The 18,109-nt window shown below is 53.9% G+C and overlaps 1 protein-coding gene across 1 annotated transcript; it reads right to left on the reverse strand.

The window, feature by feature from the left end:
* HUS1 (HUS1 checkpoint clamp component) lies at window positions 1-11,230 on the reverse strand. The gene is given in 9 exon segments (XM_034665267.1): window positions 1-217; window positions 2,231-2,350; window positions 3,689-3,788; window positions 7,849-7,923; window positions 8,788-8,895; window positions 10,027-10,203; window positions 10,289-10,416; window positions 11,163-11,184; window positions 11,186-11,230. Coding segments are annotated over 9 exon segments (843 nt in total). The 5' UTR covers window positions 11,216-11,230; the 3' UTR covers window positions 1-134.
* Between the last annotated feature and the right edge of the window lie 6,879 nt (window positions 11,231-18,109).

Genomic DNA, 18,109 nt, shown 5'->3' on the forward strand with positions numbered 1-18,109 from the left:
TCATATAAAGTAGTATGTTTATCCAACAGTCTCTCATGAACTCAATTTTCAGCTAGAATATCACAGCAGGGAGAAGTAAAATGTACAGACATGCGTGGCCATGAGGACACATGGCCCCCGGGCCAGGAGACGGTCTAGGAGAAGGCTGGGATGAAGTACTGCAGAGAAACATCTTCATGGAGCAAATCAAAATGGACAATCTTGTTAGCGACAATGTCTGTGGAGAGAAGAAAACCGGTCACCGCAAAGACCTCTCTCACCGAGCCCCTACATTATCTCCTGGAGCCTGGCCTCCCTGTGCTCCGCTTCCCGCCACAGGACCGGCCCACAGGCAGGGGATACAAGGCCCAGGACTTGGGCGAAAGCCCCCGTTTACCAAACTCAGGGTCCTTCCAGGAAGATGCAATTTCCCGCCCGAGAGCGACCTAAGTGTGCGGAGAAGGCCCAGTGTCGCGGCTCACCTCCCCCGGGAGACAGGCTGCGGTACACGCCAGGGCACAGGAGGGGTACACATCGCACAGAAGCCCAGGTTGGGCACTGCGCGGGGCAAAGGGCAAACTCCACGGGAGGCCTGCTCAGTTCCACAGCAGTGAGAGGCACGAGTGACAGCAGCAGTCAGGGCCCACAGCCACCAAGGGGATGGGAGCAGCACAGGGGAGCTGAGGGCAGGCTGCTCTCCAGGCCTCTGAGGTCAAGGGCTGGGACCAAATGGAGCCCGTTAGGGTAGGCCGGCCCAACCGCCAGGCTGAGGAGGGACCGGTCCCAAGGGACAGGGGTGGGGAAGGGGCACAGCACCAGCAGAAACACCCTCCAGGAGAGGCGGAGGGTGGAGATGGAGGGCATGCGGCACAGTGCCCCAGCGGGGGGCAGCAGATCAGACACCTGGAGGACGCTACCCCAGGGGCAGAAACTACAGGCAGAAAAGCTGGTTTAAGGGACGAAGGATAGGGTAGGAGAAATCCAAATTCTGCTGTGTCACAATCTCCTGGTCCATCTCTGCCACTCTTGGGGACCCCAAAGTCCCCTTTCCGAGGGCATCAGCAGCTGAGTTGGCCACCTGGCCCAGAACCATCAAGGCCCTCTGTCCTCAGTGGCCACGAGGGCATGCTCAAAGGCAATGCCACCCCACCTCTGGGCTTCCGTTCTGCACAGGGCACGGCTGGGCTACACTGAGGCCACTTGAAGGGCTCACCAGGACCACAGTGGCACCAGCCAGCAGCCTGTCCGGAGCTCATCAGCAGATCAGAGGACCGTTTAAGCCTGCATGGACCCCACACCGAGGCGCGGTTCCAGGAAGGAGCAAGAGACGAGGCCGAGGGTTCTCAGGATGCAGCGCACGGCGACACTAGTAACCTGCCCCAGAACCCAGCCATTCCAGTGTCTCTTCCTTAACCCCGGCACCCTGTCCTCCGCACACCACCTCCTGTGCCCCATCACCCCATCCTAGTGCCTTCCGGACGTGCTACCTGCCCTCCTGCGATCTGCTTCACTGTGTGTCTCCCCTTCTGGAGGGCAGCCCTTCCTTGGCACAGCCACCTAGAATTCTCTACTCCTTGTCTAGAGTGCTGGCAATATCCCAGCGGTCAGGTGCACTCCTGGGCCGTCCTCAGTTCTGCCCCTGGTGGCCGAGTGTTCAGCCTGACAGTTCTTCTGCACAAGGCAGAGCTCCCTCTCGGTTGCCAAGGAGACGGAAAGAGCCTTGAAAAGTCCGGGTGGGTAAACCCTTCCTCATGTGCAGCCAATAACTGACCAGAGCCGACAGGCATATGCATAGCCGAAGAAGACAGGGCTGACCCCGATCGAGGGACCACTGTGAAAAATCAGGAGCCGAGAGGAAGCCAGACGCCCAGATATGGGAACAACTGCAGGAACCACTTGGGAAGGCAACAAAGGCAGAGCAAGGGACCTTCAGTCCAAGCCCAATTTATGGGGTCAGGGGCTCCTAGCGTCAGGTCAGACCAACAAAGCAGGACTGGACGATCAGCACCCATTCTCCAGAAGCTTCTCCCCAGGCGCCAACTTGTGAGGCAGTCACAGCCCTGTGCCAAGCCAGCGTGGCTGCAGGCCGCCAGGTGTGGCTGAATCTGGGAAAACCCAAATCCCCACCTGCCCTAGAACACTGGCTCCGTGTGGCTGAGCCGCGTCTGCACTTAGGAGACGGCGTACCGCTATGAGCCTGCCTCTGATTACAGAATCAGAAACGTGTAAAATGACCCCTGCGCACACTCACTGCACACGGCCTTCGTAGGATTCACTTGCTGCCCAGCGAGGAACTGCAGGAGCTTCCGGATGTCTATGCGCACTTCAGCCATCTGCTCTGGGTCTCTGTCCTGAGAGGCGTCTTCAGAGGCTGCAATGACATGAACAGCTCGGGGTGAGACAGGGAAGCCGGGGCAGCACAATGACAGCTGAAATGAACAATTTACTTTCCCGCGGGCGGGAGCAGCCTGGAGACGCCGCAAGGTGTGAACACCGTCACTGGCTAAGCGAGCAGGTAGCAGGTGCTTCTAAAATACTACGCAAATTCCCAGTGAATCTTCCTTTACAGTGACCTGAGACATGGCCCACTCGCCCCATTTTGGTCCAAGAAAACGGTCCCTATTAGTCCCCTGACACATATTGAGAAGAAGGACCACACAGAGCTCACACAAGACCGGTCCTTTGGACAAGAAAGAAAAGGTCCTTTCGACTCTGGGAAAGCATCAAAGACAAGACCCTTATTGTAATTTATTCAAATAAAGAAAACAAGTAACACCCAAGGCAGTCATTTCACACAAGTTAGCAAAGCCTTACTCGTGTGGCTGCCACTTGGCTGGAGCGGCACACACGTCACTATAAAGTAAAAGCCTTTGCTGCGCCAGGTTGATGGGCCTTTGATAACCCAACTTGCACTTACACATTTTACTGTAAAAGTGGCAGGCCTATCACGTGGTTAAGAACATGCGTTGGGGGTGCTAAGTGGCTCAACTGGTTAAGCCTCTGACCTCAGCTCCAGTCATGATCTCAGGGTCCTGGGTTGGAGCCCCGGCGTTGTTCTGCTCTACACTCCGCAGGGAGCCTGCTTCTTCCTCTCCCTCTGCCCCTCCCCCCATTTACTTATTCTCTTTCTCTCTAAAATAAATAAATAACATCTTAGGGGAAAAAAAAGAACACGCATGGCACTAATCCAGTTTCCACGTCATCAGTGGACTTCCTGGGGCCCTGCCTGCCGCCTGCCCAGCATCCACTAAGTGTGCCGTCCCTGGCCACGAGCCCTGTGGCCACCCCTCAGGTCCCCCCGTTCCCCCAGTCCAGTCAGTTACCCTGTCGTTCGCCACCACTGAACTGGTCCCATGGTCTTTGTCGCCATGTAGGGGATGAAAAATTTGGTCAGGCGAGGAAAGCTGCCATCTGCTAACTTAATTTTGTAAATACTAGGGACTAAAGTAGGAGGAAGCAAACCTTGTCTACCTTGTGAGGCCATTTCAGGTGAGAAATGGACAGAAACAGGCCTCCACAGTCCCCAGGGGACCACTGGGGCAGGTGCCGTTCCACAGGCCTGGGAGGCCAACCTTCCCCACTCGGGCCTCAGTTGTCTGTTCCCTCCCCAAGCATGAAATCGACCCACTGGATTTCTCCCATTTTCCAGCAGGATGTGATACCTGAAACAATGTATTACATGCAAAACACGAACCACCTGAAAACTTACCCAATGGAGGGTTCCCCAGGTCTTTAAAGTGAGTTGTAACACACACTAGTTCTGTTTCTATTTTCAAGTTCAATTCTCCACTTAGGTTTGCTTCAATAATCTGCAAATTGAGTATTTTATAGTCTTAAAAAAGAAAAGGAAAGCAAAAAAGGGGAAAAAAAGGACATCAGCTTCTGCCAAACCAGGTGACAAGGCATCCCCACAGCCCCAGACCTCTCCCGACGGCAGCAAGAGCCACCCGGCATCCGCGACAGTGGGACTCCAAAACCCCCAGGGGAGGGGGCACCTCAGAGTGGAGACCCGGAAGTGGTGGAACTGGGAGGGGGCGAGGAGCAGGGGAGGCCTGACTCCAGGCCTCCAGGAAGAGCCAGCGGTGACGGGAAGCCTCAGGAGCAAAGCCACAAGGTGAGCAAAACTGGGACATGCGGTTTACAGGAGGCAAGGACAGAAAGGGAGAGGTGACGCCGAGGGGCCGCTACAGAAGAGGCAGCGTGCTGTGACATGCTGTGGTCACAACGGGACAGAGAACCCTAAGATCTGGACCTCAAACCGTCTTGGTCCCACTCCCACGTCGAGAATGAAAACCCGTCCTCTAAGAGGATTCCTAAAAGGACTGTGGTCAAGCCCCACACCAGGATCTTCGGGAAAGACAGAAAGAACTGTGGCCACAGAGCACGCTCAGAGACGCAGAGTGTAACGGACCATGTCAGGATCCACAAGGGGAAACCGCCAATAATAGAAGGGGAACAGCAGAGCCCTAGTCAGAGTCAGGGGAGCTCAGAAGTGCCTGGTCAGTCCTCACACAGACACAGCCTGACTCGGAAAGAGAAGGCAACACTTCACCAGTGGAGACCAGACCAGAAGGCGAGGAGCAGGCAGGCCCCAGGGAAGGCGTGGTGAGACAGTGAGGAGGACACACAGGACACAGAAACTGCCCAGAAACTCTGCGACACAGAGACCGAAGGACCTGAAGGGAGCCACAGTGAAACCCGAGGAGGATGAGCAGTCCACAAGGAGCCCTAGAAATGGGGGGCCAAAGCGTGGGAAGGAACGCTGCCCACGCTCCAGGACGGGGGGGACTGGGGGACGTTGCCTGTGCGCTGAGGAAAACCAGCTGGAGCGGCCCACAGCGGCTTCAGAGAAGGTCCCTCGCCACACCTCTCTCCACCACGAAAGCTACACTACTCACAGTGACACAATCAGAGAGGAGAGCACGCAGCACAAGCCAGGTGGCCCATCCTGCCAGGCTGACCTCGCACAGATGGGGACACAAAGCAACACGGCTCCCACAAGTCCCTCCCAAATGACCCGCTAGACGACAGCTCAACGAGAACATGGGCCATTTGCTGTCCCTGTATAGTGCAAACAGCACCCCCATGGCCTACAGGGGGCTGCAGGGGCAGAGTCCCATGGAACCGCTTTAGGCTCTGGTAACGGAAACATCGTGCACCTGCTACAGATGCGAGGGGAACGCAGACGTTAGGAGAAGCTCGTTCACGACCTTATTCTTTAAGCGGCCAAATCCTGCCTCCTAACTACAACCACAAAACCTTGAGAATTTCCTGGGAACATAACCCTTTATTTAAAAACCACGCTCAGAGTTGGGCTTGGTGACCTGGGCTCGGTGACAGGTGCCGGCCGCTCCCTGGTACCCGCCCTCCCTCCCATCCCCACCACTGTCCCAAGCCCATTTCCAAGGTCACAGACGGCACTCCTTTCAAGCTCCACCCTCCACCACCAACCAGCGGGCTTTTGCAACGGAACAAAATCCACCAGTGAAGTTCACAGAGAGATCGGTGTGCTGCCGAACGGCTCGCAGCCTCACTGATCCGCCCGTGGCACGCTGTGCTGCTCTCCCAGATGTCGGCACCTGCCCCTTTCTAAAGCCCGCAGGTCTCGGGAATCCACATAGCCATTTGCAAGTCGGAGTTCTGTTCACCCACCAACACAAGACACCGCCAGTGGGAAGACACGGGGGCAGCAGAGGCCCGAGACCCAGGGGCAGCGGCAGGCACCTTGCCCACACAGCTCTGGGCTCTGGGGCAGCCACGTCTCCATACATAGTGAGTATGATCTAGGATTCCTCGTTCCTGTTAACACTGGTGAATGTATTTCTCATTCTAGAAACAAAACCAAAAACCTCTCTGAACTTGAATAATAAGCTCTTATCTCCTAGGCTTTGTTATTTTTTAAAGATTTTATTTTTAAGTCATCTCTACCCGCAACGTGGGGCTCAAACTCACAGCTGTGAGACTGTAAGCGGGAGGAGGGCTACGGGAAGCCTGGCACTGACTCACATGCCCCACGGACTGAGCCAGCCATGTGCCCCGGAGGCTCTGGAAATTAAACAGAAAACACCCTCCAGCTGTTGCATCATCTCGCAAACGTGCCCTCAAATGTTAAGTGTTTGCTGTCAACTTGACAAGTGAACCCAGAATGTGCTGTCATATTTCTAAGCCCACCCTTCTGGAATCTGGAAACAATGCCTTACTGAAATAATATAAAACAACTTGTACGTTCTCAGTGCTTTTGAAAAACAGTGGTTTTATACAAAGATTTAATTCAGGAAAGCAGCTTGCCATGGTTTGAGACTTACTTCAGCCTTCCAGGCTGTCCGCTTTCTTCCGAGTCCCAACACCCGAGTGATCACACACTAAACCCCCTTCCCTGAGCACACCCAGTGTCGGGAACACCATGCACTCCAGGGTTACTCTCTCTCTTACGGGTCTGGATGAGACCTTACTGCTTCCCACAATTTCCTTAGTGATAATCACCTACCACTTCTAGAAGACTGACCCAGTGTGCTGGGCACCCAACAGGAAGTGCCTCTCCGTGCCCAGAGAGCAGCAAGGCCCCCGTGAAGGCGCGCTATCCTGCCCACTTCGGGTGACACCCACCACAGGGTCCAAGGGCTGCATGGTACGGCTGGGAGGGGCCCCAGGTCTGTGTGGCCCTGAGGAGTCCCCCTTTGTCACCATGTCACGACACTGTCACTCCCGCTATAACCACAAAGCTCATGTGTGCAGCTCTGCGAAGGTGCTTCTGAGCTAAGAAGTGAGGCAGAACAGGACAGAGCTCCCACCAACGGCCACCGGCACCTGGACGCACATCGGGACTGGGTCCCAGACCTCAGCCCACACCTCCTGAACCAAAACCTCAGATGGCCTCGTGAGACCCCAGGCAATGGAGGGGGTTGGGGGGGGCACCAGAAGCCTGGAGTAGACTCCTGGCCGTCTGCACAGGTCTCCCCTGCTCCTGCACGGGTCCTCCACACACCGCCCCATGGGCCGCATCCCTCCCTGCAGAAGGTGGGGGAAGAGCAGGGGTCTCAGCGAGGGCATCCGAGCACCTCTGGGCTGAGCCACCTCCTTTTCACTCTTTCTCTCCTACGACCTTCAGATGCAGAACTCTGGTCACCAAGTCACACTCGCTATGCGCCTGGCCACTCCGGAACACTTCTGAGTATTCTAGACTACAGCAGCCACGCCATGAAATCCGTTTTTATACATTCCAGAGAAGAGAAAAACACCTCTGATGACTCTGTCTAGGCCACTTTGCTGAGTCATTTCCACTGGACCGAAAGAACAAACAACCAGAGCCATGGATTAATTGCCCTGCCTTTTTCCTCCTGGGCCACTCTGAGCCTCTCGGAGCTGCCCGGAGTCGCCCTGGAGGAAGCTCCCAGCTTGACAACCGATCAACAGGAGAGCAGCCACAGGGGAACACAGACATTCTGGGGCAGCCTTGTCCCAGGTTAAGTGGACAGGACATTCAACTCCTGGCCAACACCAGTGATTCATTCAAGAAATACACATGAGCACATGAAATGTGGAATGTGCTGTCCAAGACATAAGGAAACAAGGCCCAAACTGTTGAACGTATTCTTCATGTGCCATGGAGCTAAACAGGTGGGACAAGGGCAAACACGAAACCCTCCCCAGTGAAGGGAGCAGAGAAGCACTAGAACAGCGTTCCACAGGCCGCTGTGCATCAGCGGGCTCTCCACACAGGCCAGGGCCCCGGAGCTGCCGGGACACCACGGGGTGAGCGTGAAGGCATCCACGCCTCCGCCAGGCCAGGCCTCCTCCCAGGTCACACAGCCCGAACCAAACACTTGTAAAAGACGTGGACTACTCTTTTCTAAAGAAGTCATCACTTACAAGGTGATTGCTGATGTTTTTCATTTTTTCCACGATGCTCTTCATCGTCTTCAAGACTGGTAAATAAATACTCACCTAAAAACCAATGACACACATCCAAAGTGTTAAAAACAGGAACATAGTCAAGTACAAACGGGCTCGCTACCTGCGTTTGGAACGTGTGTCTGCTTAACAGCTCTGAAATCCTGCTGTAAAGTTGTCTGAATAAAGCTCCTTTAAAAATACGAAAAAAAGCTTTACAACTTTGCTTCCTCCTGCGGGCCTCTGGTTACCGGGGCGACTGCATCCCTGTGGGCATTCGCCCTGGGCCAGGATGTAGCCCTTCAGCTGGGATGTCCCCTCACACGCCCAGGGGATGACACTCAGCGCTCACGGAGGCCTGTCCTCAGAGGGGCCAGAGCCACGCGCCCGGCCTCCTCGCACCCTGACGAACACCGCAAGCAAGTCTGGCCCCACGTGCTCAGACCGGGTTCCTAATGATGCCTGATGGCGCTGTCGGCGCAGGTGCCTTCCAGCAGGAGAAATTGCGAGCGAGAGGTAGAGGACCCTTTGGCATCATCGTTCCTCTCCGGGGCTCTGGGATTCCTGCCACCAGGACTGGAGGAACCCCCTCTTGGCTCCTGCTGAACCGACTGTCCCCCCAAGTGCTAAGTTAGGTTAGTTTTACTCAAGCACGACGATCCAAGCACTCCGCGCTCCTGTGTGTAGAGTGCGGCGTTCCTACTACAGGCAGCGCTGTCTCAAGATGTTTTAAGTGAACAGAGAAAGGCAAATACTGCAATTCTCTGTCCTGGAGTGTCCTTTAAAAATGACTAGTGTTTCCTCTCAGGTACTACACGATTTTTAAATAAAATATACTGCGAGTCTGTAACTAACATCAGGGAATTCAAATCACACCACTGAACACGTCATGAGCGGAAGGCGACCGGCATCACTCACGTCAGAGTCTGGGACTGTAGGTTCTTGCAAATCCTTCCACAGTCTTCTAGGAATAACCTTAACGGGGATGTCATGCGTCACGATGCGGCTACTGCTCGACACAGATAACTGCCAAGAGAAAAATTCAAAGATGTTTTCATAGTGTCAACATCAAAAAAGCAAACAGAATAACTGAAGCATAAATAGAAGTTGACGCCAAATCTAAATGGAACGTTCTCAATTTGTTCATCAAAGTCCATTCACCAAATATTTATGGCATGTCTGTTCTGCTCGGGGTCCTGGTAAGGAGTTGGACGTGTGGTGAATAAGACACGTCCCCACGTTCCAGGGGCCCACGTGGGTCAATCAGCAAGAAACCAACACACACAGGGGCATCTGCCTTCAGCTCAGGTCATGATCTCCAGGTCCTGTGATCAAGTCCCGCATCTGACTCCATGCTCAGTGGGGAGCCTGCTTCATCCTCTCCCTCTGCCCCTCCCGCTGCTTGTGCGCACACATGTGCGCACACGTGCTCTCTCCCTCTCGTTCTCATTCTCTCAAATAAATAATCTCTTAAAAAAGGTGTGGGAATGGGGGCTGCAGTGTGAGGGAAGGTGGGGAGGAGGAGCACCAGGCTGTGGGTTTCAGGGAGCCAGAAGAGGATACATTTCAAGCGGGAGGCCTAAGGACCCCAAAGCCTGGGAGCTGAGCAAGAAGGGGACACTCCAGGGAACCATATGGATGGTGGTAGTTGCCGATTTGGCTCCAAGACAGGTGGGGCCGGGTGTGCAGGGCTCTGGACATCACGGTAAGATATATGAATGCCGTCCTGTGAGCCAGGAGAGCCTATGGGGTGTGTGTCCCAAGGACAGCCAGGCGATAGAGGCTTCTGGAAGCAGCACTGAAGATGCATGCCTTCTGGGAGAATGAGAGGTCACCCAAAGGTGTCACAGAGGAGGTGGGGAAAACCCTTCCAAGGTGGAACCGGATGGGAAGCATGATTCTGTGTGGGGATGCGCAGACGGGGGAGGGTGCAGGAGTGCTCTGGCCCAGAGAAAAGGCAGGATCCCAGCCGAATGCGATATGATCTCAACACTATTGAAATACGAGAAGGCCTGACTCCAACAGAAACCTAATATTTGTGCACATGTCTCTCCTTTTAATAAAACCAACTAGCTTTCTCCACATCATTGAAAAGCCTAGATTTATAGGCATTTGTATCCCTTCTGGGAAGTGTCCGAAGTGCTCCCTCCCACTCACCAGCTCTATAGACACTGTGAGGCAGGGAAAGTGTTTATTCGTCAGTTTGATCTTCAAGGTTCTGGCATTCTGGGCCGTTTTCAACGCTCGAGATAAATTTTCTGACGTCAGCTCTAAATAGATCGCGTTGTTTTCTGCTGAGACACCCTCCATTTGGAACTCACTGAAGAAATTCTCCTACGGGAAGGAAAAGAAGGGACCTGTGTGGCTTCTCCGGTGGCCTCGGGGTGGCGTTCCCAGGCCTCCAGCACCGTCTGCTCACCTGTTCCAGCTCACACCACATGCTCACCCCTCCGTTGGCCACTTTGTCCAAGAGGATGAAGTTCAGCTTCTGCGGGCTGATGCGGAGCGTGCAGGTTTTGGCAAGCTTGGCTATCATGGCACTGACCCCTGTGGTGGGGGTAAGGCGAGGAATCAGTGGGAAGCACATCGAGTGCTCAGAGCATAAGTTAGCTGGGACCACTGCATCAGCCTGGTGACACTTCCCGGTGGGAAGAGAACCCTGTCTGTCCTTCCCCGCAGGAAAGCACTCTGATACCCTGAGGTCATGCTGGCCTCCCCACAGCCCCGCCAAGAGTGGCGGGATGAGGAAAGCCAGCTGGGGGGTCAACTGGCCCCTAGCTGAGGGGTTCACTCACTCAACCTGCACTGAGGCCCACAGGAGGCTGCAGCCCAGAGACCAGTGCGAGACTGAGCACCAGCAGGGCGCAGGGACCCCTGGGGCCCCACCACCAAGGCACGTCTGCGCTGGAAGAAGCTACCTGATTCAAATCAAGTTCTGGAAATAAGCCTTGGTACCTTGGCACCTGCTCTCCTGCCTGCCAGTCCCCAACCTCCATCACCCCATCCACCCCAGGGAAGCCCCATCCACCTCCATGGCTCCATCCCCCCCTGGCCTCACACCCCGCGTTCCCGTTCCCCCGACCCTCCCACGGCCCCGTCCCCGCACTCCCGCGCCGCCCGACCCTCCCGCGGCCCCCATCCTCCATCCGCCCCCTCACCGGACCGCCCCGCGGGCTCGCGCGCACCCCTCCCCACGGGGCCCCGGCCGCGCGCGCTGCCTGCTTCCGGTCCGCCCACCCCCCTCTCCGTCCCCGCGGCGGGGGCGGGCCCCCCCCCCCCCNGCCCCCGCTCACGCGTGAAGTGGTTCAGACAGGCCCGCGTCCACGATCTTGGCCCGAAACTTCATGGCGGGACGCGGGCCCGCGCGGGGCGTCGGTAGCCAGCGACTCGGGTCTCCTCCTCAGCGTCCCGCGGGAAACGCCGCCGCGCGCGTATTGGTTCCGCGCTCCGGCCCGCCCCGGAGGAGGCGGGGATCCAGGGTCACGCCCCCGGGGGAGGCGGGGTTTGGGGGTCAGGTCTGCGGGAGAGGCGCGTTCGGATCACGCTCGGGGTCACACTCCGGGAGAGGGGGTCCCGCGTCTCGCTCCCGGTCATACCCCGGGAGAAGGGGTCCCGGGTCTCACTCCGGGGTCACGCCCCCGGGGGAGGTGGGTTCGGGGTTACCGCTCCGGGGGAGGTGGGGATCGAAGGTCACGCCCCCGGGGGAGGCGGGGCTTGGGGGAGGGGTCAGGTCTCGGGGAAAGCAGGTCCCGCATCACACTCCGGGTCACGTCCCCGGGGGAGGGGTGTCCCGGGTCTCACTCCGGGTCACACCCCCTTGAAGGCGGGGATCCAGGGTCACACCGTGGGGAGGCGGGGTCCCAGGTCACACTCCGGGTCACACCCGGGGGAAGGCGAGGTCCGGGGTCACGTTCTCGGGTGAGGTCGGGTTTCGCGTCACGTCCCAAGGGGTCGGAGGCCAGGGCCATGACCGCGGGGGAGGGGACGTACCAGGGTCACGTTCCCGTCACCTCTGGGGAGAAGTGGGATCTCTGGTCAGTCCCTGGGCAGGCTGGTCTCGCGTCGTGCCCCAGGGTGACCGGCCTCTACTCCTAGTGACTCCGCAGTCCTCAACCCCTCAAGAATGAGAAGTGTTTTCAGAGGATTCACATTTTGAAAGAACTTTGTGACAACTCTTTCCAACTGTTATAAAACATTAAAAATAAAATCAAGAGTTTATTTATAAAGGAGTAAATTATCACTTAAATATATACCTCTCTGACCTAGAGCAGCTTTAGAACGAACCACCTCCTGGCTCTGAGGACAGCACCATGGTGACTTACGGTTTTACATTTAAATTTTTAAATTGTGATCGTTAACCCTTAAAAATAAAAGTCAGCTTTTTTACCAACAAAAAAAAAGGGTTTATTCACTGAATAGCAGAAAGGAGAAGGATGATATTTTATGGAGAAGAAGGGGGAAATTCGGAGGAGTTGTTTTGAATGACCATCTATCAGAGAAAAGCAGGATTTCGGGGTGATGCGGTTTCTCCACGCAGAGTTGCAAGGTGTAGTGGATTTCTTGTAGAGGGTGCAACCTACATTCCCGGTTGGGGCCTGAAGTTGGTGGTTCTCTCCTGTAAGGGCTCTCCTGGGTCTGTCCTTGACAGTTCTTCCTCTAATTGAGGACAGGGGCATCTCTGCACTTTCTACCTCCTGGCTCCACTCCACTTTAGTGAGGCTTCCCCTTTATTTTCATATCCTGAAGTCCGTACGTGATAATTCTGCAAGTTTGTCTGAAGATGAATTTCACCAGATCCGCATTAAAATTCTTACAGTGTAGATGATATGAACAATGTCAGAGAATTTTGAAAAACAAAATAGGAAACAGCATGAACTGAACAAAGTTGGTTTTTCAAAGACAAGATTATCCATGTTAAGAATGTGTTATTTTGAGGTGCCTGGGTGGCCCACTTGGTGGGGCATGTGGCCCTTGATCTAGGGTGGTCAGTTTAAGTCCCACATTGGGCATGGAGCCTACTTTTAAAAAATTGTAAAAAAAAAAAAAGTGCCATTTTTAATGTGGTTTGCAAACAAAAACCTACAAACTTGTTTTTACCTTGACATGTAGAATCAAGATGTGAGAAACAATACAAAGTATTTGAAACGTGTAAAATACAAAAATTACAAATAATTTTGCCTATTTTAAGACTATAACGTGAAGCTCAAATCCAGTCTACACTGTAATATAGGAGTGTTTACCAAACCAAATGTGATATAACGTCACTTTCAATTTTTTTGTGAGCAAAACATGCTTTTTTATTATGGCATAAATTAATTTTAAAATAAGTGTGTTATTACATGAGGTGGTTGCTGTAGAGATCACATAAATATGAAGAATGCATCTAAATAAGCTTTGTAAACAATGTTTCATAAAATATTGATTTTCATTTTTATTTTTTTAAAGGTTTTATTTTATTTTATTTTATTTTATTTAAAGATTTTATTTATTTACTTGACAGAGAGAGACAGCCAGTGAGAGAGGGAACACAAGCAGGGAGAGTGGGAGAGGAAGAAGCAGGCTCACAGCACAGGAGCCTGATGTGGGGCTCGATCCCATAACGCCGGGATCACGCCCTGAGCCGAAGGCAGACGCTTAACCGCGGTGCCACCCAGGCGCCCCTAAAGGTTTTATTTTTAAGCAATCTCTACATCAACGTGAGGCTCGAACTCATGACCCCAAGATTAAGAGTCACATGCTCCACTGACTAAGCCACCCAGGCGCCCCTGATCTTTACTTTAAATGACTTAATTTTAAGCCCTAAAAATTAAAACAATTTTTTTAAAGATTTTATTTATTTATGCTACAGAGACAGAGATAGAGACAGCCAGCGAGAGAGGGAACACAAGCAGGGGGAGTGGGAGAGGAAGAAGCAGGCTCATAGCAGAAGAGCCTGATGTGGGGCTCGATCCCATAACACCAGGATCACACCCTGAGCCGAAGGCAGACGCTCAACCGCCGTGCCACCCAGGCGCCCCTAAAACATTTTTTTAAACTTGCTAAGAAGACTTCCATGATAATGCATTCTGCATAGACAAAGGCCCAAATAATATAGGGAATTTTGACCCAACAGTTATAAAATTAAGCTGTAACGATCTTTTCCTGAAAGAGAAAAGGGATCTTACGTATGAACTCTTTCAGTTTCCTTAAACTAACTAGGTTTAGCAAACTAATAATTTCAGTTCTGATAATTAAATATATTGATACTACTTCCCTACATTGTTTCCCAAATGATTGTGAAGTAAGGAACGAGTCACCAGAAATCTCTAGAAACCTGAGTGCTACTGAGTTTTCTAACGCAGGGTACGCTCATGTTGCTGTCAGTCTGACTGGTACGCAGCTTTCCGTTGTAGAAACAGCCCCATCTCAGGGTCAGGCAATCAGACACATGATCTGGGGAACAGTGTTGATGTTGCTCATTATGTTTGTGTCCTGTGTGAGGAAATGCCCTAATTCTGTCCTCAATGGAAATACAACCAGAGTAGCAGATAAAAGCGTTTACTGGCTGTTGCCCAAAGCTCTGCGTGCCCAGTGTGGGTTGGGTGCTTGTTCATTTTCCCCAGTCCCTGGGGGGAGGACTGTTTGCGGTCCCGGTGTTACCAGTTAGTGTCGGAAATCTTACCCCAGGGGAAAGAGACTGGCATGGCTCAGAGCTTCGGCGTCAGATTTGACAGGCAATATTTAGCTTTTTTTTTCCTCTTACGTGGTAACACATAACATGAAGGAAAGCATACTGTAGAGGTGGCGTGAGGGCATGTCTTTGGAGAATGGTGCCGTTTTAAGGGATGGTTTTGCTTAAATGGCTTTTCAAATACTTCTCATCTTTTAGATGCTGCAGGAAAAATACTTCCATAAATTTCATAAACATTTTTAGAATTACCGTTTATGGAGCCCGTGACAACTGTCAGGCACAGGCTTAGGGTTAGGGTTCTTTTTTTTTTTAAGATTTTATTTTATTTACTTATTTGACACAGAGAGAGAGCAAGCACAAGCAGGGGGAGCAACAGTGGGAGAGGAAGAGGCAGACTCCCCGCTGAGCAGGGAGCCTGATGCAAGGCTGGATCCCAGGACCCTGAGATCATGACCTGAACCAAAGGCAGACACTTCACTGACTGAACCCCCCCAGGCACCCCAGAATTGGGGTTCTGAGGAAGGGGACACCCACCACCCATGATGGGGGAGACCGGCATTTGTCGGCTGTCTCCTGTCTTTCACATCCAAGGTACTGTCACAATATGATCCATGTGGGGTGAATTCGAGAACTATCACTTATGTATCACCTTGATGACAAATCCCACAAGGCAGTTGCTATTAGCCCCAGTTGAAAGATGGGGGCTACGGAGAATTAGTGATGCGGGCCATAGCATCAGGTAGGTTGGTTGGCTTCCTGGCCGGTTTCCTGGGCTGCTTGCTGCAAGTTGTGCGTCCGAGTTCTGACTCTGTGTGTATCCAGACTCTCACTAGGTTGCCAGCACTAACAGAGGGAGCTCTGCCACCTTGGAGGCTTCTTGCAGGAACCGGGACCAGGATCCCGAGAAACTCAACAGTCAGGAAGTGGGGAGTGTCTCGGGCACCTACAGATGTATAAGAAACTACCCCCCCCCAAAACTGGTGGCTTCGGCAACAAGGGTCTGTGGTGTCTTCACGAGTCTGTCCTCTTCCGCTTGCACCTGGGCATCCCTGTGAGCTGCATTCAGCTGGGGGCTGGCTTTGGGGGGGCTCCCACACACACCGGACGGTTGTGCTGGGTGCTGCCTGAGGCGCTGCCTTCTGCTCTCTGCAGCCCCCCATCCTCCTGGCAGGGTGATTCTGGACCGTGGTCCACGGAGACGGCGGAAGCACTAGGATCTCCAGAATGCCTACAACATCACTTCTGTCTGCTTCCATCGGTCAGTGCAAGTCACAGGCCAGCCTACATACAAGGAGGCAGAGGAACAGAGGGCACCTCTGGATGGGAGGAGCGGCCAAGTGGAACAGCCACGGGGCATGCATATGATGCAGAGGGAGGACTCTGTGCCCCTAGAACAGCCTCCAGCAAGGTTATGGCCAAACACGAGGCTTCAGAGAGAGGGGGGCTTACATTCCGTTTTCTGTCCTCGTGTTCCAAGATCTCCAAGTAACTTCATAAGAGCTCCCTTGACTCGTACTGGGCTTGCCATAGGGCATTTCTCTTGCAACCCAGCTGCCTGCCCTAGAACACTGCCCCAGGTCACAGCGCTTGCTAGTTTTGAAACCGATCATGACCCTGCACCTGCCATCGTCAAGCCTGCCCTCCAGTTTCATGCCCCCCCCAAAGAGTCATGCTCACCGGCTGCAATAGAATTCTATCCTCCATTTCCCAACCTGGGGAGGGCCTCGAGGGCACCGAGGGGTGCCGTGGATGCCAATGTCATTCCCACCAAGTGCTGGTGCGTGCTGGGGCTAACTGCCAGCTCACCTGCCTTATGATGCTCTTGCAAACCGCCCTCCACGCTAGTGGCTTGGAAGTGATTGTATCATTCACTCCCTGAGAGCAGTGGCCACTTGGGGACCCAGCCTAGGGAACCCACTTAGCCCTTCCTCCAGGTCTTCAATTCCCCTGTCACCCCCTCCATCCCGTCACCTCCCTCCATCCCGTCACCTCCCTCCATCACACTGTCCCCACCACACGACCCTAATCCCCACCTGGGCAATTGCTGCAACTCCCTGTCTGGCCTCCGTGTTTCCACTCCTGGGCCTCTGCTCCGTTCTCCAGCAGCAGCCAGACGGACATGTCTAAACTCACATGTGATCCCCGGGGGCCGCAAAAGCATCACTCCTCGGGTGCAGCCTAAAATCTTTCCTCTCTTGTCCAGCCTCATCTCATGTCACTTTTGCAAAGCTCTTCACTTCCTTTCATGCCTCGAAACACCATACACGTGTGTCTCTTTATAGCAACACAACTAACTACCCCACATGCTGTCTCCCTCGCCCCGAGTCCCCGTGGGGTGGCTCCTGCATGGCCTCATGGTTTTGCCAAAGAGCCCCCTTCTCCACGGAAGCACCATGTCTCAGGTGGGTTACCTGTTGGCTGATGGGAAGCACACACACACACAGGGCATTGTCCCCTAGAGCAGATCAGAGCATCCCATGGCCCTGAGGCTCGCTAAACAGACCCTGCACTCAAGGGAGGCCCAGAAAGGACTGAGGTCCTGAATCATGTGCTGTCTTCTCCTGTGACAAAATGAAAGGCACCCTGCCACCGCGCCATGCCTGTGTCCCCACGCTCAGGAATGCACAGGCCAGCGCCCTGGCATCGACCTTCTCTACTTCAGTCTTCAGGGTGCCCTGGCTTTCAGAAGGGCTGGGGACTTCCCTCTTGTGCCCGGGACAGTGCAGAGACCAGTCAGCCTGGGGACCCTTGGCCCGGGTCTCTCGCTTGCTAGAAGCTACCCCACTTCGTATTTCTGCATTTCCTTCTTGTTCCAATTTCCTTCTTTCCATTTCTGTTCCTCATTCTCCTTTACATGACGCGTTTCACCCTTTACTGATTTAGTATCTACCTTTCCCCCTTGACCATGGTGAAGTAAGACGGTACACATGTCCAGGCTCCTGGCCCACAGCCCAGAAGACCCTCGTCACTTCCTAAGAGACGAGAGTACTAGCAGCATCTTACGCCCTAATGCTTGGTCTTGGGCCCCAGGCCTGACACAGAGCTCCTCAGCCCCTTGGAATCTCCTGGGTGAGAGGAGCACCTTTGATTTAATGACATGAGACTTGGTGCCCCCCCCATGGGGGCTGCTCGCCCGAGAAAGCCCAAGCCCTGATCCGAAGCCTGAAACTTTCCGTCCCATGCCCTATTCTCCAGACGGGAGAGAGGGGCTAGACGTGGAGTTAGTGACTGATCACGCCTACTTGATGAAGCGTCCTTAAAAATCCCAGCAGTATGAGGTGCAGAGGGCCTCTGCGTCGGTGGACATGTCCGTGTGCCGGGGGGCGGGGGGTGGCGCACCCCAACGCCACAGGGACAGACGCGTGTGTGCCTGGGACCCTGCCAGACCTCACCCTGTGTATCTCCTTGGCTCTTCATCTGTGTTCTTTATTATGTAATAAACTGGTAAGTATGCATTATTCCCCCCCAGTTCTGCCTTCTGGCAAATAACTGAATCCAGGGGAGGCAGGTGGTCACGGGAACCTCTGATTGGTAGCCCAGCTGGACAGAAATTGCGGGTAACCTGATGAC

This window comes from Ailuropoda melanoleuca, chromosome 1, assembly GCF_002007445.2.
Source record: "Ailuropoda melanoleuca isolate Jingjing chromosome 1, ASM200744v2, whole genome shotgun sequence".
In the NCBI taxonomy this organism is placed as follows: Eukaryota; Metazoa; Chordata; class Mammalia; order Carnivora; family Ursidae; genus Ailuropoda; species Ailuropoda melanoleuca.